Source organism: Cnephaeus nilssonii (genome assembly GCF_951640355.1).
Source record: "Cnephaeus nilssonii genome assembly, chromosome: 3".
Taxonomy (NCBI): domain Eukaryota; kingdom Metazoa; phylum Chordata; class Mammalia; order Chiroptera; family Vespertilionidae; genus Cnephaeus; species Cnephaeus nilssonii.
This window is the reverse complement of record NC_137074.1, coordinates 66140461-66163600: the sequence shown is the minus strand read 5'-3', so window position 1 is coordinate 66163600 and position 23140 is coordinate 66140461. Positions and strand designations below refer to the sequence as shown.

Below are 23140 nucleotides of genomic sequence, written 5' to 3'. Positions count from 1 at the left end.
GTGATTTTTAGAAACTTAGCATACCTCTGTGTAGAGCAGCCTATCACTCAATCTTACTCATTGTGGAAAAACCATTTTGATACCTATTATGTACATAAATAATAGGACACAAAAGAATGGGAAAGGTTAGTACCACATCCAAAAGAAAAGCTAATTAAATTTTCTTTCAAGCCAGCAGGTAAGATTTTAGAATCTATGTATCAATGACATGACAGCTACAAATAGCAAGCAGATATGTTTAAGAAAATTACATGCATAGACCTAAGATTTTGAATAACATTGTAGATTAGGCAGACAAGGAAGTTCAAACTTAGGGGTGACGAAATTTTTAACGAACTTTCAGAGCAAGTAGTTAATGAGTAACACATTTTGGTAGAATGTCAAAAGACATGAAAATTGTATGTCAGTGCTAGATTTCAGTTAGAAAAGGAAGTATTCCAAGTGTTAGAGAAGATTTTTTTCTCATCAAATTTAATGGAATTTCCACTCCAGCCCATTCTCCAGCTCCTTGTGCTTCCCATCTTGATACAAGGATCAGGTAACTCTTCATTTTTTCTCTCAAATGCATTAATTTGGGAATCAATGATGAATAAACACCAGGCTGCATGGTCTTTTTTACTTTTATATAGTTAGGTGACCAGAATATTATGTTCGGCTCTATGTGTCAATCAGCTGTCCACGTTGTTGGCAACCAGCAAACTGTTTAAGTTGAGCATAATTAAAGCAGTGACTTAGCAAACAGAGAATGAGAGGAAGTAAGCACTGATTCTGAAGTGAGCCCAAGGAGCTCGAACTAGAGAGGAGACCACAAACCTGTTGGGGGCAAATGAGTTCTTTGCAGGTTAGTTAGTTAGTTAGTTAGTTAGTTAGTTAGTTAGTTAGTTCTGCGTTACTTCTTGCAGTCCATTTTTCTTTTAAGTTTGAGTCTGACTTGTTTTGTGGCTATTTGTGGTCATTAAGAATTTTTTTTTTTAATTTTTATGTTGTCAACTTGAAGACAAAACCAGGCTTTGTTATTTCCTTGCTGTGTTTGCTTATCAGTACAAATTGAGGTACTCTTTAGATGACACATTAAGGACTTAATAAATAGTCAGGTCCTGTTATTTTCTAGTCATTTAAAATTATTTGATTAAAGATATTTAACTCAAAACCATGTAAAATGAGTTTGGTCCATGGTGAAGGCAATCATAAATGTTATGTAGGAATTCAGCAGAGAAAAAGAAATTGTGATAACTTCTGGTTAAGGAGTTTTTCCTGGGGAAGTATCATTTGAATTCAATTAGATGGTTTAATCAAAGGTTGAATAAAGGGCGACATATGCTGAGGACAAAAGGAGTATGACAAGTAGAGGAAACCAGTATGCTCATGTTACTTCTCTTTAATTTACTTCAGCATATAAAATGCAAAATGGAGAAGCCTGGTTTTGTCTTCAAGTAACTCAGCCTCTAGTGGGGAAGACAAGCATGTGAACAAATAATGGCGAAGTGCATATTGCTGAGGGTAGACGTAGTCCATTCAATGTGATTGCTGTATAATAGCAGTTTTAAACTTGTGTGCCACACGAATTTTTAAAACATGCAATACCTGATTATTTAGTCAGGGACACTGACCTCTTTTCCCTTGGATTGTCAAATAAAAATATAACAACAGCCAATAAAACAATAGCCGTCTAGTGGGAATGAATCAAAATTATATCTGTTCCTTTTTATTAGATGGGCAATTTTTAGTACTTAGTTTATGTGTGCCAGTTTATTGAGATTTTCTGAGTTTTTACCTAATATCTTTTTCTGTTTAAGGACCCCTTTCAGGATACCACATTATTTTATTTGACCTGTCTCCCTAGGCTCCTCTTGACTGTGACAGTTTCTCAGAATTCCTGTTTTTGATGACTGACTGTTTTGAGAGGCACTGGTCAAGTATTTTGTAGAATTACCCTCTATTAGAATTTTTCTGATGCTTATTTGTTTGTTTGTTTGTTTTATGAGTACTCTAGGGTTATGGATTTGGGGGAGGAAGACCTGCACAGGTAGGATGCCATTTTAATTGCATCCTATAAAGTGCACAGACTATCAACTTTTATGTTTCCATAGGATTTTCAAGTTGAAGTCTTCACTTCCTGGGATTCGCATTCTCTTAAATGAGTTTTTAAAAATTTGTATAATTAAGGTTCACTTTATGTATTGTAAAGCTCTATACATTTTGACAAATGTATAACGTCACTCCTTGGCCAATACAGTTTCATACAGAATTGTTTCATTGTCCCCAAAATCCCCTGTGGCTCACCCTCTCAACCCTACTCCCTGCCCCCGAACCCTTGGCTACTACTGATATTTTTGTCTCTATATTTTTACCTTTCCAGAATGGCATGTAATTGGAATCAGAGGGTATGTAGACCTCTTAGACTGGCTTCTTTCACTTAGCAATATGCATTTAAGGTTTACCCATGTCTCTTTGTGATTGGTAGCTCATTTCTTTTTGTGGCTGAATAATATTCTGTTGTACAGACATGCAGTTTGTTTACTCATTCACCTATTGAAGGCATCTTGGTTGCTTTCAGTTTTGGGTGTGTGGAGGAGAGACTGTTCCAGGGCAGTTTGACTTGCAAGCTGGACCTGGGTTAGAAGGAACTCCTTTGAAGACTGTTTTGATATTAATCACTTGTGTTCTAACACAAACCAGCATCCCTCTCCTGCCTCCTGGTACAGGCTGGACCCAGAAAACAATCTGGTTGTTCTGACCTGGTCAAGCATGCAAAGCAATTTCCCATACCTGGTAGCAGTTACATGCTAGTACACTATTCTCTCCCCTGTCCCGTGTGAGATTCCCTGGTAAATGCTTAGCATCTTTGGGATCCATTTCATCTTGCAGCCACCCAAGATGTGCCTCATAAGTAACTTTCCTCTACTAATTACCAGACTGGAGTGGCCCGCCTTTGTTCAGTCTTTCCCTGCCCTCTGCTTAGGAGGTAGATTTTCAGTTTGGGACCTTTCCCTGGGTGAGCGTGTTCTAACAATTGGTGAGCCAGGCATAAGACTGAAGAAATGGGCCTTGGGATAGAGGCATCTCTGGGGAAATCGTGGGTTGGCCATCTACTTCTATGTGGGAGGAGTGGCCCATATGTTAGTGTGTCGACCACAGTGAGAGTACAGGGCCACCCCCCAAACACCAGCTGGCTTCATGTATTTGTTTGAAGAACCACACATTGCACTGCAGCAAGAAAGGAAAGCACATGGCCGCAGCTGTAGGCTAGCCCCTCTCATGGGTGGTTTGATTGACTACCGATGCCCAGCTAAAGCAGAAGCCAGGGTTAGGGAACTGGAGGCAGATCAAGGGGAAACACACCGGTCTCCGGAACACATCCAAGCTATGGGAAGGACTTGGAACTCAGACAGAGGAAAGAAAAGGGGGCAATAAGAGCAGCAGGGAAGAAAGGCCCTGTGAGCATAACCTGAAAGCAAATGTGGCACCATCTGGTTGCCACGGGCACCCCGGAAGAAATGATTGATTGTCAGCCTAATGCAGTGCTAGTGGGGTTATGGAAAGCTTAAAAGCAGAACAACAGTTTTGCCTGATACCATTGGCTCCCCTAGAAGACACCCCAACAGATTTAGGGGAGCCTTCTGAGATTTCATTTTATGTTGGTTGGATGCCTCATTATATTCCATAGGATACATTTGTAATACACTTAGATTTTCAAGTTGCAGTCTTCATTCCTTGGGATCCACAGTTTCTTAAATGGGTTTTTAAAATTTTGTATAATTGAGGTTCACTTTATGTATTGTAAAACTCTATACATTTTGACAAATGCACAATGTCACTTATTGGGCCATTACACTTTCATACAGAATTGTTTCATTGTCCAAAAAATCCCCAGTGGCTCACCTTCTCAACCCTACTCCCTGCTCCTGAACCTCTGGCCCCCCTCCAGTATAGAATGAAGGCCAAGTATGTCCTCAGGTGGGGGCCTCAGTGGGCAATCGGAGGCCACATGAGGAACTCACCATCCATTGGTCCCCAGAAGTCAACACAGGGTAACTACTTTGTTGACACGGGTGCTGAATGCACTCTAATACATGGTAATCCTCAGAAATTCTCTGGCCCCCTCAGTGCGATCAATGGCTATGGAAGCTAGTGCGTAACGGTCAGAAAATTTCGCCTGGTTCTACAAATTGGGCACTCTCTCCCACTGGGAGTATGAGGTCTTCATCTTCCCAATTCTGGAAAACATACTGAGCATCAATATCTTGCAAGGCCAGACTTTATAAACCTGTATTGGGAATTCTGCCTATGACTAGAAGTAATGGAGTCAGACAGCAATGCCAATTGGGAGGCAGTTAGTTTGCCACCAGAGGGAAAAGTGGTGACCTTTAAACTTTATCACCTGGAGCACATAAGGAAATAGGGAAACCTATCCTAGAGCTCCCCCAAGTGAGGGCATTGTGCACCCTGCACACAGGGCCTTTAACAGCCCAGAGGGCTCTTGAAAAATGACAACAAATTATAAGGAGCTCAATAAGGTAGTGCCCCTTATTACTGTGGCTGTGCCTAATATTACCACTATAGTGGATAACTTGGCTATGGTCCTAGGAACATATCATGCTGTGCGTGACCTAGCCAATGGTTTTGGTGTTTTGTTTTTGTTTTTTTTTTTTTTTCATACCCTCAGCTGTTGGGTCCCAATATCAGTTTGCCTTTACCTGGGAGGAGCAACGATAGGCTTTCCTCACCACATCCTGTGAAATGGTGGCCGGGGATTGGTCATTGTTTTCTTTCCCGGCCCCAGTGAAATGGGCCCATTACATTGATGACATGATGTTAACCTGTGAAGATTTGTCCCCACTATAGAAAACCCTGCAGGCCTTGCTGGACCACCTACAAGAGAGGGGCTGGACAGTGAATCCGGAAAAAATCCAAGGATCAGGAACTGTAGTAAAGTTCTTGGGAGTCATTCAGTTGGCTAAGATCCTGAGGCTAAAATAGATAAAGTATGAGTCTACCTCATACCAAAAAATGTGAGGAAGGTACAAGCTTCTGTGGGATTTGGGGATACTGGTGAACATTTACACCTCATTTATCACAATAGCTTTATCCTTTATACCCTTGAGTTACAAAGAGAGAGGCATTCATGGGCCTGGGGAACAGAACAGCATGCCACCTTCAAGAAAATTTAAAAAAAACAAAACACAAAACTGGTCAAACAGATCAAAGCCCTTGGAATCTCACACATGGGTTACCATTTCAATTAGGTTTGGTTACCCCAGGAGACATGAGATTGGCGTTATAGAAAATAGTGCCCTTTGGGTTCTGATCCCAACTGAGGAAAGGGGAAGAGAACAGAAATATCTCCTCAGAACAGCAACTTCTGGCAGTTCACACAGCGCTCCTGCAGGTGGAGCCACTTACCAGGGAACCGCTGGTTACATTAAGAACTTGTCTTCCCATCAAGGGCTGGGTCAACATGCCCCACCAGCCTGGCTGTGCCATGGCAGACTCCCACACAGACTAAGTGGCAGGCCTGTTTGCAGCAGAGGAATGCTGTCAAATAGTACTCTATCTTTAGAGATGCAGCAACTGCTAAGTCCTCTTGAATATGTAGAGCCTCCAAAAGCTACTGCTCTCATCCCTGTGCCCATCCCTTCAGCCTGTAAAGAAGGAGTAGAGTGAATTCCGCTGGATCCTGGTACACTGATGGCTCTGACTGCCCGGATGTCAGTGGCTAATTAACCATCCACTGATACTATCTGGACGGGAACGGGGACAAACCACAGTAGCCATTGGGCTGAATTAAGAGCTGTCTGGTTAGTCCCTTACACACAAACCCTGGTTTTGTACACTGACCACTGGGCTGTGTTAAATAGAGTGACCCTGTGACTCGGGTGATGGGAGACAGAGAGGGGTGGATGATTATGAACAAACCTTTATGAGGACAAGAGATGTGGGAAAATATTTGGGCTGCCTAGAAGAGCCTGAGGGAGGCAGATCTCATTGTTTTCTATGACCTTCCTCAGAGGGCATCCACACCCCCAGAAAGTGCATGCTTTGGCAAAAATATGTGCTTTGGCAACTGACCTGTCAGCTGACATGACAAACTGGGAAGAGTGGGCACTGGAGTGCCTGAGTGGGATGGTGCATGACTAAGGAGGCAGGGCTGCCTTTAAAATGCAGTGATCTGGTTAGTGCAGTTGCATCCTGTCCTGTCTGTTCCAAACAATGCCCTAGACCAGTGGTGGGCAAACTCATTAGTCAACAGAGCCAAGTATCAGCAGTACAACAATTGAAATTTCTTTTGAGAGCCAAATTTTTTAAACTTAAACTATATAGGTAGGTACATTGTTATTAACTTAATTAGGGTACTCCTAAGCTGGCCTTTGCTAAAAACTCAAGGGGCCAAAGAGCCGCATGTGGTTGGCGAGCCGCAGTTTGCCGACCACTGCCCCAGACAACTGGCACGGAGATCCAGGGCCATCCACTGAAGTACCTAACTGGTAAGGGGCGAGCAAATGGACATAAGCCCTCTTCCCTTGAGTAAAGGCTCCAAATGTGTTCTGGTGTGCGTCGACAAAGCCTCGGGTTTAACACAAGTCTTTCCATGTAAGCCAGCTGATCAAGCTGCCGCTACAAAGGGACTAGAACAGTTAAGTTCTACTTATGGGTACCCCTGTCAAAGAGATAGCGACTGGGTGTGTGTGTGTGTGTGTGTGTGTGTGTGTGTGTGTGTGTGTGTGACACCTCAAAGGGCATGATGCATAGAAATGGGCAAAAGAACATGTTATTAAATGGAAATTCCACCTCTCACATAACCCACAGGCAGCTGAGTTGATGGAACAGGAAAATGGTATTCTAACAAAAGGTAAAAATAACTAACTGGAAAAATTACTGACGCCCGGTAGACAAAGATACTTTCCCAGGCGTGTACACATTTTAAATAATCAACCGATGGGGCCTACTGCCCTATATGACAGATGAGGAATCAGGCTGAGACACCCAGTACGGTCAAGATGTGGAAAACAAAGGATGCAGCAAAAGTCCCGACACTGGCACGGGATGAATGGTCTCTGATACTGAGCACACCAGGCCCTACTGTCCCCGGAAAGGGGACTGTTTACTGGGATCTGTAATAGGACATCTCACTAGGATGAGTCCGTTGCTTCACGCCCATGGGTGGGGAGGAACTGCTCAGTCTCTGGTGGGATCCTGCCATTCTAATGTAATCAGGACCTGTGGAAACACGGGATATGTGGACTTGTGGATATGCACCACTGGAAGAGAGAAGGTAGAGGTCCTAGTCTAGCATATTCCCCTGCCTATTCACCTCCTTATGCTCAACAGTGCCACCTCCCCTTGCCAACATAACATGGTTTACACAGCCTGGCCAGATTCCTAAAGCTCCTGCCACATTAACATCTGAAGACCAGGCTGCAAGTGTAATTCTCATAGAAGGAGAAAATCTCCCATTCAAGTCCCTACAAGTATTTGTCTTTCCAACCTTAGACTGACGTGACTGTGGTATTTCATTACAGATGGGGAAGCTGATGGAGACGTCTTCGTGCAATGGGCTCATTCTTGGAAGATGTAATCATACCCATAGGAACCCTGACTAAGTTTACTCAACGAACTCTCAGTGACAGTCCACAGTCTGTCCTTGTTAAATACTGAAATGTCACTAATGAGAAAAGCTGTTCTACAAAGTAGGATGATGTGGGGAAGCACGGGACTTGGTTGGAAGGTCTGTAAGGAGGATTCTCTGAAAGGTCAGGGGGCCTCTGAGGGGACCTTGCCGAAGGCGGCAGCCCCTACCTTGACTTTTCCAAACAAGTCCGATCCCTCAGGGGTGTTTTGCTAGAATCTCTGTTTAGTCTTTAAAGACCTGACCTTGTAGAAGCATGTGCTCTCTCAAGGATGCTTACCCTGCTGATTGTATCTAGAGGTTAATTTTAGTTCAAGCTGTTGTGACAATAAAAACCTAAGGAGGCAGGCGAACAGGGCTACTTGGTGGCGATAGCCTATAGTTCCTTGGCCCTCTTCCACAGAAACGTATGTTGGAGTAATCTGTTCATCCATCACTCAGGGTCTGCCCGTCAGCCCCGGCAGGATGGTCTTAGGTATCATTACAGATTCACAAGGGGGCTCCTGTGCCATCATCCAAACTAAATGTTGTTTTCACACCAGATGAATGTGCTCATAGCTCTTCTTTGTTTACCCATGAAAACCCAAGTAAATGCCTTAAGGGACCCAACCCCCAAGCCAAGCTGACTACTAAACACACAGGTTTGGGTCTTTGGGAACATGGTAAAAAAAAAAATCATTACGGATACTTGGACTGCTTCTCTCAATTTGTCTATTGTCTTGCATTTGTCTATATTTTTGCTGCCGACTATGTCTCCAGTGCAGTCAACTGGCAACACGGCAAGCCGTCTCCCTGCTACTGAAGCCCCTGCTGACTGCTTAGAGTACCTGGCAAAGGAGGGGGCATGTGAAATCCTAAGAGCTGGTCAAGAGGGGTGGGGTGCAAAGGAAGTCTGCTTGGGTCCCACAAGCTGGACCCAGCCAAAAGGGACAATGTTCATCATGAAACTCACTTGAAGACTGTTTTGATCTTAATCACCAGGTATTTTGACACAAACCAGCACTCGTCTTCTGCCTCCTGGTACAAGCTTGGTCTGGAAACATTCTCATTGTCCTGAGCTGCCCTAGCATGTAAAGCAATTTCCTGTACCTGATATCAGTCACTACTTGTACACAGGACTATCCCTCTCCTTCCCCAATATGATTCTCTGGTGCATGCTAAGTGGCTTAAGGAGCCATTTCATTTTGCAGCCTCCCTTAATAAACTCTATTAATTATCAGGCTGGAGTGGCCAGCTTCTTTTCTCTGTATTTCCCTGCCCTCCACTCATGGAAGTAGATTTTCAGTGCCAGGACCTTCCCCTGGGTCTGCAGGTACTAACAGGGTGATTATTAATAAGGCTGCTATGAACATTTGTATGTAGGTGTGTTTTTCCCTTCTGCCCATTTTTTTAATTTTTAATTTTTTTGTTGTTGTCAATATTACAGCTGTCCCATTTTCCCTATTTTACACCCCTCCATCCAACTCCCAACCCACTCCTGACCTTCCCCACACTATTATCTGTGTCCATGGGTTATGCAATCTTATATAATAAAAGCCTAATATGCTAAAGTGTCCTACCATTTGTTCGACCGTTTGACCAGTCGCTACGATGCACACTGACCACCTGGGGGCAGACGCTCTGACAGGTAGGTTAGCTTGCTGCTGGGGTTCAGCCAATTGGAACTGGGTGAGATGGCCCCGATTGGGACTGGATGAGATGGGCCGGATACACCCTGGACGAATCCATGCACCAGTCTGGTTTCAGCCCAATCCCAGCAGGCCAGGCCAAGGGACTCCAACGGTGCATGAATTCATGCACTGGGCCTCTAGTATGAATATATGACTTTTGGTTAATCTCTTCCTGTCCTATACCCACACCCTGCACTGAGATCTGTTATTCTGCTCCATACATCCATGCCTTTGGACCTATTTTTTTTCATCAGTTTATTTTGTTCATTAGATTCCACATATAAGTGAGATCATATGATACTTGTCTTTCTCTAACTGGCTTATTTCACTTAGCATAATAGTCTCCAAGTCCATCCATGCTGTCCCAAATGGTAAGAGCTTCTTTTTACTGCTGTATAGTATTCCCTGGTGTGAATGCATCACAGCTTTTTTTTTTTAATCAATTTATGTACTGATGGGCACATAAGCTGTTTCCAGATCTTAACTATTGTAAATGACACTGCTATAAGCATAGGGGTCCATATATTCTTTCTGATTGGTATTTGGGTGTTCTTAGGATATATTCCCAGAAGTGGGATTGCTGGGTGGGTATGTAGGGTTTTTGTGTGGATATAAGTTTTTAAATCAGTTGAGTAAATGCCTAAGAGTACAATTGCTGAATCATATGGTAAGAGTATGTTTAGTTTTTTAAGAAACTGCCAAACTGCCTGGCTCAGTGGTTGAGCATCAACCTATGAACCACGAGGTCATGGTTCAGTTCCTGGTCAAGGCATATTCCTGGGTTGCAGGCTCCATCCCCAGTGAGGGGCATGCTGGAGGCAGACGATCAATGATTCTCTCTTACCATTGATGTTTCTCTCTCTCTCTCCCTCTCCTTTCCTCTCTGAAATTAATAAAAAAATATATATTTTTAAAAAGAAAGTGCCATTTAAACTGTCATTTAAAGTGGCTGTACCATTTTTCATTCCTATCAGCAATAGATGAGAATTTTTGTGTTTGTCCATATCCTCCCCAGCATTTGGTATTGTAATTAAATTTTTTTTTTTTAGCTTTTCTAAAAGGTATATAGTGGGCTCCCATTATTGTTTTAATTTGCAATTTCCTAATGACAAAAGATTTTGGGCATCTTTTCATATGCTTATTTGTCATTTGTATATATTTTTTGGTGAGTTATGTTCAGATTTTTTTTGCCAGTTTTTAAATTATTTATTTAGTTTTAAATTTTTCTGTTACAGTTGATAGTCACTCTCCTATATATAATAAATGGCTAATGTGCAAATTGACAGAACAGTGGAATGACCACCAGGAGCAGACGCTCAATGCAGGATTTGCCCCTGGTGGTCAGTGCGCTCCCACATGGGGAGTGCTGCTCAGCCAGAAGCCAGACTCCGGCTGGCGAGCGCAGCAGCAGTGGTGGGAGCCTCTCCCACCTCCACGGCAGTGCTAAGAATGTCCAACTGCTGGCTTAGGCCATCAGTCAGAAATCCCCCTAGGGCTCCTGGACTGCAAGAGGTCACAGGCCAGACTGAGGGACACCCCTCCCCCCGAGTGCACGAATTTTGTGCACCAGGCCTCTAGTTATTTTAGGTTCAGATGTACAACATAGTGGTTAGACAATTACATAATTTACATAGTGGTTCCCCTTCAATAATTCAAGTACCCATCTGGCATCATGCATAGTATTACAATACTAGAGGCCCGGTGCATGAAAATTCATGCACTGGAGGGGGGTCCCTCAGCCCGGCCTGCCCCCTCTCACAGTCTGGGAACCCTCAGGGGCAGGAGGCAACCCAGCGATCAGGGGAAGGCGATGCCCCCATCACACCTCTGCTGCTGCCATTGCCGTCAGTGCAAGCCTGAGCTGCCCCTGGTTACCTGATCCTCGGGTGGCCCTGGGCAGCTGGGCAGCTGACATCCGAGGCTTACCTGCACCACAGGCCAGCCCTGGGCAGCTGGGGGACTGAGGGAGCTGGGTGCCACCATCTTGTGGTTGTGGGCACCACCATATTTGATGGCAGGGTAGTCAATTAGCATATTCTGTCCTTATTGGCTGTGGACGCTGCCATCTTTGAGGGTGGGGCAGTCAATTAGCATATTCCCTCCTTTTTGGCTGTGGGCACCGCCATCTTTGTGACAAGCGTAAGGGTCAATTAGCATATATTTTCTATGCTGTACTATATATCCAAATGACTATTTTGCAGCTAACAAATCTGTACTTCTCAATCCTTTCACCTTTTTCACCCAGTCCCCCATTTGTCTTCCCCTTTGGCAACCATCAGTTTGTTTTCTATATCTATGACTCTGTTTCTGTTTTGTTCATTTTGTTCTTTAGATTCCACATCATATGGTATTTGTCTTTCTCTGACTGACTTTACTTACTTAGCATAACACACTGGGTTTTATTTGCAGGTTCTCCACACAGAATAAAGCACAAAAATAAGGAGACAGCTGTATTAGGAGGAAATGTGACAATTTTCTGCAATCTAACAACTCCAGCAGATGTTGTGCAAATTACCTGGCAGAAGGTCCAAGATTCTTTGCCACAAAATATTGGCACGTATAGCAGTAAATATGGAGAAAAGATTCTTCCACCATACATAGATCGACTGCACTGCAAGGTCATCGAACCCAATTCCTCATTCATCACTATCCGCAAAGTGACGTTTGAAGATGAAGCCTGCTACAAATGTCTATTTAATGTGTTCCCTCATGGCAGTCAGGAAGGACAAATCTGCCTTACCATCATAAGTATACAATTTTTCATGTAGAGTAAAAATCATGTGGATGTGGTCTTTGAAGGTTAAGGTCCAGAGAAAGAATGCTTTTTTATTATTATTACTATTGTACAGAAGAAAAAAATTGAAGCTAATAGTTACATAAGTTTCCCATTTTCACATACATAGTGCAGAACCAGGCATAGCATTTAGTTCTGCCCTCTATGTAACTTTTTTGCACTGACTTTAATCCAGTGGGTAAAATTCATGAACCACATCAAGGTTTTCATTAGGAAAAGACAGGAAAAGGAAAAGAAATAGTAGAGAAGGAGGAAGAGGGAAAAAGAAGACTCTAAGAGAGTAACAATTTCCCAATCTTTATATTAACAAAATGTTGAAGGAATAATGATAGTGTCACCTCGTTATGTTGCTATACATTTAAAATAGTGGGGTTTATATAATGTAATTTTAAGGTTTGGTGAATGTGGAGATACCAATTGTTCTTAAATTGGATGATAGTGGATATAAGAAAAGGAATGATGAGATTTGTTTTTTAATTGTGTTGAGAGGTATCTGAGAAGGACATGTTTTTAACATTTGGGTTTTATATACAAACTAGAGGCCCGGTGCATGGATTCGTGCACTGGTGGGGTCCCTTGGCCTGGCCTGCACCCTCTCGCAATCCAGGACCCCTCCTTTGGGGGATGTTGGACTGCTGGTTTCAGATCACTGGGTCTCTAGTATGCATATAAGATATTTGGTTAATCTCTTCCTACCCTCTCCCCTCCTCCCTTCCCTCTGAGATTCATCAGTCTGTTCATGTTTTCATGCTTGTGCACTGAGCGTCTGCCCCCTGGTGGTCAGTGCGTGTCATAGCTACTGGTCAAATAGTCTAACCATCACTTAGGCTTTTATATATAGAGATTTTGGGAAGTCCATCTTTGCCATCATAGAAATCTGGTATGACATATTTTTATATTTAATTTTGTTTATTCTCTTTCTTTCTTTTTTTTTCTTTGTGCCTCAGCTGTATCTGAATTAAAAACTGAACTCCAGTCCAATTTCGGCTCTGAAGATTTTCTTAGATTTACTTACTCAGCTGTGGGAAAACCTGTTCCTCAAATATCTCTCTTTCCATCACAAGTCTTAATTAATCCACCAAAAGAATACCTTGCACAGAACCCAGATGGCACGGTGACTATCACTAAAATGTACAATGTCTCCTCGGAGACTGTGAGATCCCTAAAACTCCAACACCTGATTGTGCACATGGATCATCCTCTAAGGAATGAAGAGAAGATTGTCCCTTTGTCTTTCCAACAAGAATGTAAGTAGAAGTAATAATCGAGGAAAAATATTTATCTTTAAAATTCACTACCAGAAGTGTTTGTGTAGTCATCTACTTTTAAAAATGCAAATCAATGTAATACACGTGCATGGCTAACGACATAAATAATGAAGATGTTCTCTAACCCAGCCCTGCTTCCAGGGGTAATTGTTCTTATGGCACATTTTTAATTGTTCTCCCCTGCATGCTTTCCCTGAATTCTGCCAGTCAATGAAGATTAGGCCATTTACACCTCCTTCAACTTTTCTGCTTCCCAATGTAATTGGTTTCCTTCCAATTTAGTTATTTTGCTCCTTACCTCTGCAACTTTCAACAGCATGGTTAAACCTGTTCATTGTTTCATTTGCATACAAAGTCTCTCTTCCTGCTCATTTTTGTTTTTTGTTTTCTTTTTTTTGTTTTGTTTTTTTAATTTCTTTATTGATTAAGGTATCACATATTTGTCCTCATCCCCCCATTCCCATCCCAAACCCCTCCCCACGTATGCCTCCATCCCCCTATTGTCCGTGACCACTGGTTAGGGTTATATGCGTGCATACAAGTCCTTTGGTTGATCTCTCCCCTTTTCCCCCACCCTCCCCTACCTTCCCTCTGAGGTTTGACAGTCTGATCGATGCTTCCCTGTCTCCAGGTCAGTTTTTGTTCATCAGTTTATGTTGTTCATTATTTCCCCTAGATGAGTGAGATCATGTGATACAAGAAATACATTTATAAGAACTGAAAATGAGACAAGCAATAATGGTTATGCTGAGAGGCAAATGAATCAGTGTAGTGAGTTTCTTTCTGGGCCAACAGTTCTTTTGAGTCCCAATTTCAATGTAAAACAGTTCCTTATGTGTACATGTCAGCAATGATATTTCAGTTCTGAATGGTGGACAAATGGTGGAAATGCAGGTCCAACCCTCTCTGGTTTGGTCCTGGGCAACCTGCAGCGATGCACAGTTGCTGACTGCTAGCATGGCAAGGTGTCGTCAGCATCTTCCATCTCTGGACTGTTTCTCTTCTGTCTTCATGGCTGTAGCAGTCCTGTCAATTCCTTTCTGTTGCAGGAATCCACATGGTCTTGGAGTTGTTTTCTGAAAATATACAAACATATTCTCGACCGAAAGTTAATAAAGGAATATTTTCTATAAATTTGACTTGGGATCCTTTTTCATTTTTTGCCCAAACGATTTTCCTTTGGCTTGTTTTGATACCATGTGTGTTTTTCATGGGTGTCTTGCTGTTAGCATTACAAATGAAAGTTCATTTTCTAAAGTAAAAATTTTCTAGATGTAATTTACTTACAGGATATTTTTCCTTACATGATATTCTTCTACTATCCCCCTTTTTTGATTTAAATATTAGGAGGCTTTTGGAAATTTTATAATGTAGTCTTGATAGCTTTTAAATTTTAATTTTTTGCACTAAAATATAACCGCTTTAGGTTCATTACATGTTACACAATTTTACCATGAGATGAACTACCAATAAAAAATTTTGTTAACACTTTAGGAACAGCTTTTTGTACAGTACAATCAATTTTTCTAGAATATACACTTATTTCAATTAGCCAATTTAAATTAGTCTGAAATTACTACTATTACTACAATTACTACTAAATTGACTACTATTTTACTGTCAAATTTAACCCTTTGCACTCGCTTGCTTTTTTCTCAATTCCTTTATTCTAATGCTAACCGTGTCGAGTCACACTCGACATCCGAGTGCAAAAGGTTAATACTCTAACAACAATCTTATTTTACCCTGTAAATATTAGTGGAAAGGATTATTTGCCTTCTTGAGTAGGCCCTGAGCATTCCTGGTACTAGGCTGGATTTAGATATCAAAAACCCACTTCCCCACACCATGGGTACAAGACAACTCAAACAAGTCTTTTTGCAGTGAGAGGGCAGCTGCTGTCAGCCAAGTCTCTGTCTGTTACCTGGGTCCTGATTTGAGCTGTGCATGGGAAGTGAAGCAGCCATGGAGGCAGGAGACCTCCCTCAGAAGGGGTGAGGGTTCAGGCTTCTGCTAAGTTGGGGGGGGTGAGGGCCTATGCCCCAAGTCTGTTGACCCCCAAGTTCTCTCCTAATGGCCCCTATGTGACTGTGCCTGTCTTAGGTTGTTCCTTCCCTGAGGAATCTTACCCATTTCTAGCTAACCAGCCATCCTCCAGGGCCAAGCAGGGTGATGTGAGGTTCAGTTCTGTCTCCTTGGTAGTCTATGCACCCATGGTCTCCACACCCAGCACCTGCCTTGGGATCCCCTCACCTGCGGGCAAGGCCCCGGCACTGATCACATATCTTGGGGAACCCAGGTTTCTTCTCCAGGGAGGGCCCAGCTCACCCCACTGGGCGAGAGACAGATCCATGGTACCAGCCACCATGAGGCTTCAACCTCGACATGAACTGAAAGCTCAGGCAACAGCTGTGGACAATTGGATTGTGAGAAGAGGGTCCCTCTTGGCCAAAAGGGCAAGAAGGGCCAATATAGAATGCTCAGGTGCCTTCCAAGGGGGCCCTCTACACAGTGGAAGTGATTAAATCCTTTCATATTCTTTTTAAATTGCTGCCAGACATTCAAAGAATTAGTTTGTAGGTTTGTTTGGGATAATTGTACATTATGCTGTTGTAATTCTAAAATATAAAGAGATGTGTTACCTTTGTCTCCAAGCACCGAAAACATGATTTTTTATTGATTCCCAAGGGTGCGAGGTACTATTATAGGTAATGGGGGTAACAAAAATCTGGGGAAAATTATAATGACATTGTAGAATAATATCATGTAAGGATATTCTTTGCTCTAGGCCATGGCAATTCCATTTCAAACTGGCTGTCAATTTCTTTTTGTATAGACAAGGTCTTAGTTACATTTTCTGCACCTCTCCCAGGAGCAAGTAGTGATAGTCCCTTCCTTTGGTGTCCACACAAGCCAGAAACCTCTCTTTAATTTTACACACAAAGGAGCAGTGGTTTGATTTTGTGTCACACAAAAGGGAAGCTGGGTGGCGACCCCTATGTAATTATACTTCCTTGCCCCACCCATGGTCCTCCTGGATGACCAAAGTGTTTGGTATTATTGGTGACTACATTAGGCGGGGGATCAGCCCACGTAAGGGCTTTTATCCATGAAGGGTCAGGAACATAAGTCCAAAATACTTCCCCATTTATCCCAGGTAATATTACCATACAGCTGATCACTGCTAGCATGGCAGGAAAGACGTTCTCAGGCGTTCTTGGGGTTCTGGTTACCTCACAATTTCTTTTTATTTTATTTTATATTATTATTATTATTATTATTATTTACATATGTGTCCTTATCCCCCTATTACTCCCCACCCCCCACTCATGCCCCACCCCCCTGTTGCCTGTGTCCATTGATTAGGCTCATATGCATGTACACAAGTCCCATGGTTGATCTCTCGCCTTTACTCCTACCAACCCCCTCCTTCCCCGAGGTTTGAGGTTCTGATCAACGTTTCTTAGTCTCTGGATCTATTCTTGTTAATCAGTCTATGCCGTTCATTATATTCCACAAATGAGTGAGATTATGTGATATTTATCTTTCTCTGATTGGCTTATTTCACTTAGCATAATGTTCTCCAGTTCCATCAATGTTGTTGCAAATGGTAGGAACTCCTTCTTTTTTAGCACAGCGTAGTATTCCATTGGGTAGATGTACCACAGTTTTTTAATCCACTCATCTGATGGGCATTTAGGCTGTTTCCAAATCTTAGCTATGGTGAATTGTGCTGCTATGAACATAGGGGTGCATATATCCTTTCTGATTTGTGTTTCCACTTTCTTGGGATATATTCCTACAAGTGGGATCACTGGGTCAAATGGGAGTTCCATTTTTAGTTTTTTAAGGAAATTCCATACTATTCTCCACAGTGGCTGCAGCAGTCTGCATTCCCACCAGCAGTACAAGAGGGTTCCTTTTTCTCCGCGTCCTCGCCAACACTTGTTGTTTGTTGATTTGTTGATGGTAGCCATTCTGACAGGTGTAAGATGGTATCGCATTGTTGTTTTGATTTGCATCTCTCTGATGATTAGTGACTTTGAGGAGGTTTTCATATGTCTCTTGGCCTTCCTTCTATCTTCTTTCAAAAAGTGTCTATTTAGATCAGTTGCCCATTTTTGATTGGGTTGTTAATCTTCTTTTTGTTAAGTTGTATGAGTTCTCTGTAAATGTTGGAGATTAAACCCTTATCGTTCATATCATTGGCAAATATGTTCTCCCATGCAGTGGGCTTTCTTGTTGTTTTATTGATGGTTTCCTTTGCTGTGCAAAAGCTTTTTATTTTCATGTAGTCACATTTGTTTATTTTCTCTTTAGTTTCCATTGCCCTAGGAGCAGTATCAGTGAAGAAGTTCCTTCGGCATATGTCTGAGATTTTGCTACCTGTGTATTCCTCTAGTATTTTTATGGTTTCCTGTCTTATGTTTAAGTCCTTTATCCATTTTGAGTTTATTTCTGTGTATGGTGAAAGTTGGTCATCTAGTTTCATTTTTTTGCATGTATTTGTCCAATTTTCCCAACACCATTTGTTGAAGAGACTGTCTTGACTCTATTGTATGTTCATGCCTCCTTTGTCAAATATTAATTGGGCATAGTGGTTTGGGTCGATTTCTGGGTTCTCTATTCTATTTCATTGATCTATATGTCTGTTCTTGTGCCAGTACCAGGATGTTTTAAGAACAGTGGCTTTGTAATACAGCTTGATATCTGGTATTGAGATCCCCCCTACTTTGTTCTTCTTTCTCAGGATTGCTGCAGCTGTTAGAGGTCTTTTTTTATTCCAGATGAATTTTTTGAAGATTTGTTCTAGGTCTGTGAAATATGCCGTTGGTATTTTAATGGGAAGTGCATTGAATTTATAGATTGCTTTGGGTAGTATGGACATTTTGATGATGTTGATTCTACCAATCCATGATAATGGTATGTTCTTCCATCAGTTTATGTCTTCCTCTATCTCTTTTTTCAGTGTCATGTACTTTTCCACATATAGGTCTTTTATCTCCTTAGTTAAGTTTATTCCTAGGTATCTTAATTTTTTTGGTGCGATAGTCAATGGGATTGCTTTTTTAGTCTCTCTTTCTGTAAGTTCATTATTGGTGTATAGAAATGCCATAGATTTCTTGGTGTTAATTTTGTATCCTGCTACCTTGCCGAATTCATTTATTAAGTCTAGTAATTTTTTGATGGAGTCTTTAGGGTTTTCTATGCACAGTATCATGTCATCTACAAATAAGGACAGTTTTACTTCTTCTTTTCCAGTTTGGATGCCTTTTATTTCTTCTTGTTGTCTGATTACAATGGCTAGTACTTCCAGCACTATGTTGAACAGGAGTGGTGAGAGTGGGCATCCCTGTCTTGTTCCTGTTCTTAGAGAAAATGGTTTTAGTTTTTGCCCATTGAGTATGATGTTGGCTGTAGGTTTGTCATATATGGCTTTCATTATGTTGATGTATGATCCTTCTTTTCCCACCTTGCTGAGAGTTTTTATCAAGAAAGGGTGTTGGATTTTGTCAAATGTTTTTTCTGCATCAATTGATATGACTATATCATTTTTATCTCTCAATTTGTTTATGTGATGTATCACGTTTATTAATTTGCAAATATTGTACCATCCTTGCATCCCCAGAATAAATCCTACTTGGTCATGGTGTATGATCTTTCTGATGTACTGCTGGATTCGATTTGCTAGAATTTTGTTGAGGATTTTGGCATCTATGTTCATGAGGGATATTGGCCTGTAATTCTCTTTCATTTTGTTATCTTTATCTACTTTTGGTATTAGGGTGATGCTGGCTTCATAGAATGAGCTTGGAAGTGTTCCTTCCTCTTGAATTTTCTGGAATAGTCTGAGGATAGGTTTTAGTTCTTCCTTGAATGTTTGGTAAAACTCCCCTGTGAAGCTGTCTGGCCCCGGGCTTTTGTTTGCTGGAAGCTTTTTGATGACTGCTTCAATTTCTTCCATAGTTATCAGCCTATTGAGATTTTTAGAATCTTCCTGAGTAAGTTTTGGAAGGTTGTGTTTTTCTAGGAATGTGTCCATTTCCTCCAGATTGTCTAGTTTGTTAGAATAGAGTTGTTCATAGTATTTTTTAACAATCCTTTGTATTTCTGTGTGGTCTGTTGTTATTTCACCTCTTTCATTTCTGATTTTGTTTATTTAGGTCCTTTCTCTTTGCTTCTTGGTGAGCCTGGCTAGAGGTTCATCAATCTTTTTTATCCTTTCGAAGAACCAGCTCTTGGTTTTGTTGATCTTTTGTATTTTTTTTTTTTGTCTCTATGTAATTCATTTCTGCTCTGATCTTTATTATTTCCTCCCTTCTGCTCACTGTGGGCTTTTCTTGTTGCTCCCTTTCTAATTCTTTGAGTTGTTGAGTTAGATGATTTATTACCATTTTTATTGTTTTTTTGAGGTAGGCCTGTAGAGCTATAAACTTTCCTATCAGGACTGCTTTCATTGTGTCCCATAGGATTTGCAATGTTGTGTTTTTATTGTCATTAGTCTCCAGGATGTTTTTAATTTCTTCTTTGATCTCATTGATAACCCAATCATTGTTTAGTAGTATGCTATTCAGCTTCCAAGTGTTTGAATTTTTTGGAATGGTTTTTTTTGTTTGTTTTTTTGGTTTTTTTTTGTAGTTTACTTCTAATATTATGCCATTGTGACCTGAGAAAATGCTTGATATGATTTCAGTCTTTTTGAATTTGGGGAGACTTTGCTTGTGACCCAATATGTGGTCTATTTTTGAACATGTCCCATGTGCACTTGAGAAGAATGTATATTCCGTGGCTTTGGGGTAAAATGCTCTGAAAATGTCAATTAGGTCCATCTGATCTAGTGTGTCATTTAGAATTGCTGTTTCTTTGCTGATTTTTTGTCTAGAGGATTTATCCAGTGATGTCAGTAGTGTATTAAAGTCCCCTACTATGATTGCATTGATTTCGATCTCTCCCTTGATATCTTCCAGGAGATTTTGGGTGCTCCTGTATTGGGTGCATATATGTTTACCAGAGTTATATCTTCTTGTTGAATTTCTCCCTTTAGTATTTTGTAGTGGCCTTCCTTATCTCTTATTATGGCCTTTAATTTGAGGTCTATTTTATCAGATATAAGTATTGCAACCCCAGATTTTTTCTCATTTCCATTTGCCTAAAAAATGTTTTTCTATCTCTTTGCTCTCAGTCTGTGTGAATCCTTTGCTCTGAGGCGGGGCTCTTGTAGACAGCAAATATATGGGTCATGTTTTCTTATCCATCAGCTACCCTATGTCTTTTGATTGGTGCATTTAATCCATTTACACTTAATGTTATTATTGACAAATACATGTTTGTTGTCATATTTTTCCTTAGTGTTTGTATTTCTTCTTGCCTTTCTCTTTCTTCTTTTTACAGCAGTCCCTTTAGCATTTCTTGCATTGCTGGCTTGGTAGTGATAAACTCTCTTAGCCCTTTTTTGTCTGTGAAGCTTCTGATTCCACCTTCAATTTTGAATGATAGCTTTGCTGGGTATAGTATTCTTGGATTCAGTCCCTTGCTTTGCATCACTTTGTATATTTCATTCCATTCCCTTCTGGCCTGGTGTGTTTCTGTTGAGAAATCAATTGATATTCTAGTAGGAGATCCCTTATAATTAACTTTCTGTCTCTCTCTGGCAGCCTTTAAGATTCTTACTTTGTCGTTGGTGTTCGCCAATTTAATTATGATGTGTCTTAGTGTCAATCTTTTAGGGTTCAACTTTTTTGGGACTCTATGTACTTCTTGGACTTGCATAGTGTTTTCCTTGCCAATATCAGGGAAGTTTTCTGTCATTATTTCTTCAAACAGGTTTTCTATTCCTTGCTTCTCTTCCTCTCCTTCTGGTATCCCTATTAAGCGAATGTTATATCGTTTTGTGTTGTCCCAAAGCTCCCTTAGGCTCTCCTTTTGCTTTGTAAGTCTTCTTTCCAGTTGCTGCTATGTTTGTGTGTTTTTTCCTACCTTGTCTTCTAATTCACTGATGCGGTCCTCAGCCTCTTCTAGTCTACTGTTTAAGCCTTCCATTGTATTCTTTATTGCAGCTATGTCGTTCTTCATCTCCTCTTGGTTTTTTTTTCATGTTGTGACATTCTCATTCATCTCCTTATAGTTCTTATTGAGTTGTGTGTATTTGTCATTGAGTTGTGTGTATTTGTCACCCAGCCATTTAAACATCCTTATAACCATTACTCTGAATTCTATCTCTGATAAGCTGCTAGCCTCGAATTCATTTAACTCCCTTTCTGGTGATTCCTCTTTTTCTTTCTTTTGGGGATTGCTTTTTTGTCTTCCCATGTTTTCCTGTAATGTTTTAATTGTAGATCCAATTGCTTTGCTACCCAGGTTCTTTTGAGGATGGTGCTACTGGCGTAATCTCTCAGTTCTCCTGGGCTTGTTAATCTAGTGTAGCTCCCTACTTGAGCTATTTTGGTTCTCTTGAAGTAGGCCTGCGAGCTTGAGAGGCACAACTGCGGTGTCTAGAAGTCAGCCACTGTGGAGGGGAGTGTCCCAATTTTTGCCGTCTTGCACCCTTAAATGTAATCATGCGTGCCCAGCAGAGACTCACAGTGGCCCCCAGGAACCGTCTGTTGGGGTGTTGGGGCTCAGGGGACCTCCTCTTTGGAAAGGCGTGGCTGTGGTGCCCAGAGTTCTGCAGTCGTGGGGTGGGCAGACACAGCTTTTGCTGTTGCACCTGTGGTGGATAGGCGCTTACTCTCAGCGGCGGCTCACAAGAGCACCCTGGGTACATTTGCCAGTGAGGCACACTAAAGGACTCTGAAGGGCCCTGGCAGTGTAGCCGTGCAATTGAGGTGCCTGTGGGCTGGTATCCTGGCTAAGTGAATTCAAAACTTCTACTGCTGGAGGGGAGTGCGCCTTCCCCCCTTTTTCAAGATCACACCCAAGGAGAGCTCACAGTGGCTCCCACTAGTGCCCTGTGGGTAGATGGGCTCAGGGTGCTTAACTATTGGAACTTCGCAGGAAGAGGGAATTCAGAATTTCTTTTGCGGGGCCACGCGCCTTTGTCTGTACAGAATCACACCCTCGGGGGCTCTCAGCTGCTCCCAAGCACTGCCTAAGCAGTAGAGTACCCTGGCTACCTGCACGGCTAGAAATGCACGAATCCAGCTGGAAATGTGCGAATCCAGAGTTCTGCCACTGGGGAGGGTGAGGTTGCACTTACTGCTGCCGAGTGGTGCACCTTTGGAGGTGGAGGTCCCAGGGTCCGCAGTTCTGCAGCTGGGGTAGCAGGATTTTGGCTGGAGTGGCTGCTGGATTGCGGGGCAGTTCCCCCTGCTCATTTTTGATTGCCCACCTTCCCCTCAACCATTCATATCTTCTGTTTCAGAGCCATAATTAAGCAAGGTATGATTTTGCTAAAAAAATTAAATAATAATTTAAATAAATTTATGTAATTTATAAATGTATTTATTTATTTAAATAATATCATTTCTTATAGAATTTAAAGTTTTTCTATTTCACCTAATAATCTTTTATTTTTTAAAAATCTTTAATGTTGAAAGTATTACTTATGTCCCCTTTTTCCCCCATTGACCCCCTCCAGCCTACCCCATGCCAGGCCCTCACCACCCTACAGTCTATGTCCATGCATTATGCATATATACATACAAGGTCTTTGGTTGATTACCACCTATCCACCTCCACCTTCCCTCTGAGAATCTGCACTCTATTTCATGCTTCCATGTTCTTGGATCTACTCCATATATCAGTTATTTTGTTTAATTAGATTCCACATATGAGTGAGATC

General features: G+C 41.7%; 1 protein-coding gene across 1 annotated transcript in view; it reads left to right on the top strand.

The window, feature by feature from the left end:
* Nucleotides 1–420: 420 nt before the first annotated feature.
* Nucleotides 421–23140, top strand: part of LOC307097340 (OX-2 membrane glycoprotein-like) — a 33497-nt gene continuing 10777 nt past the window's right edge. Inside the window, exons 1-3 of the mRNA XM_079767338.1 lie at nucleotides 421–538; nucleotides 11707–12045; nucleotides 13039–13338. Of these exons, the coding sequence (XP_079623464.1) occupies nucleotides 475–538; nucleotides 11707–12045; nucleotides 13039–13338 (703 nt within the window). The 5' untranslated portion in view covers nucleotides 421–474. The remainder of the gene's footprint in view (nucleotides 539–11706; nucleotides 12046–13038; nucleotides 13339–23140) is intronic.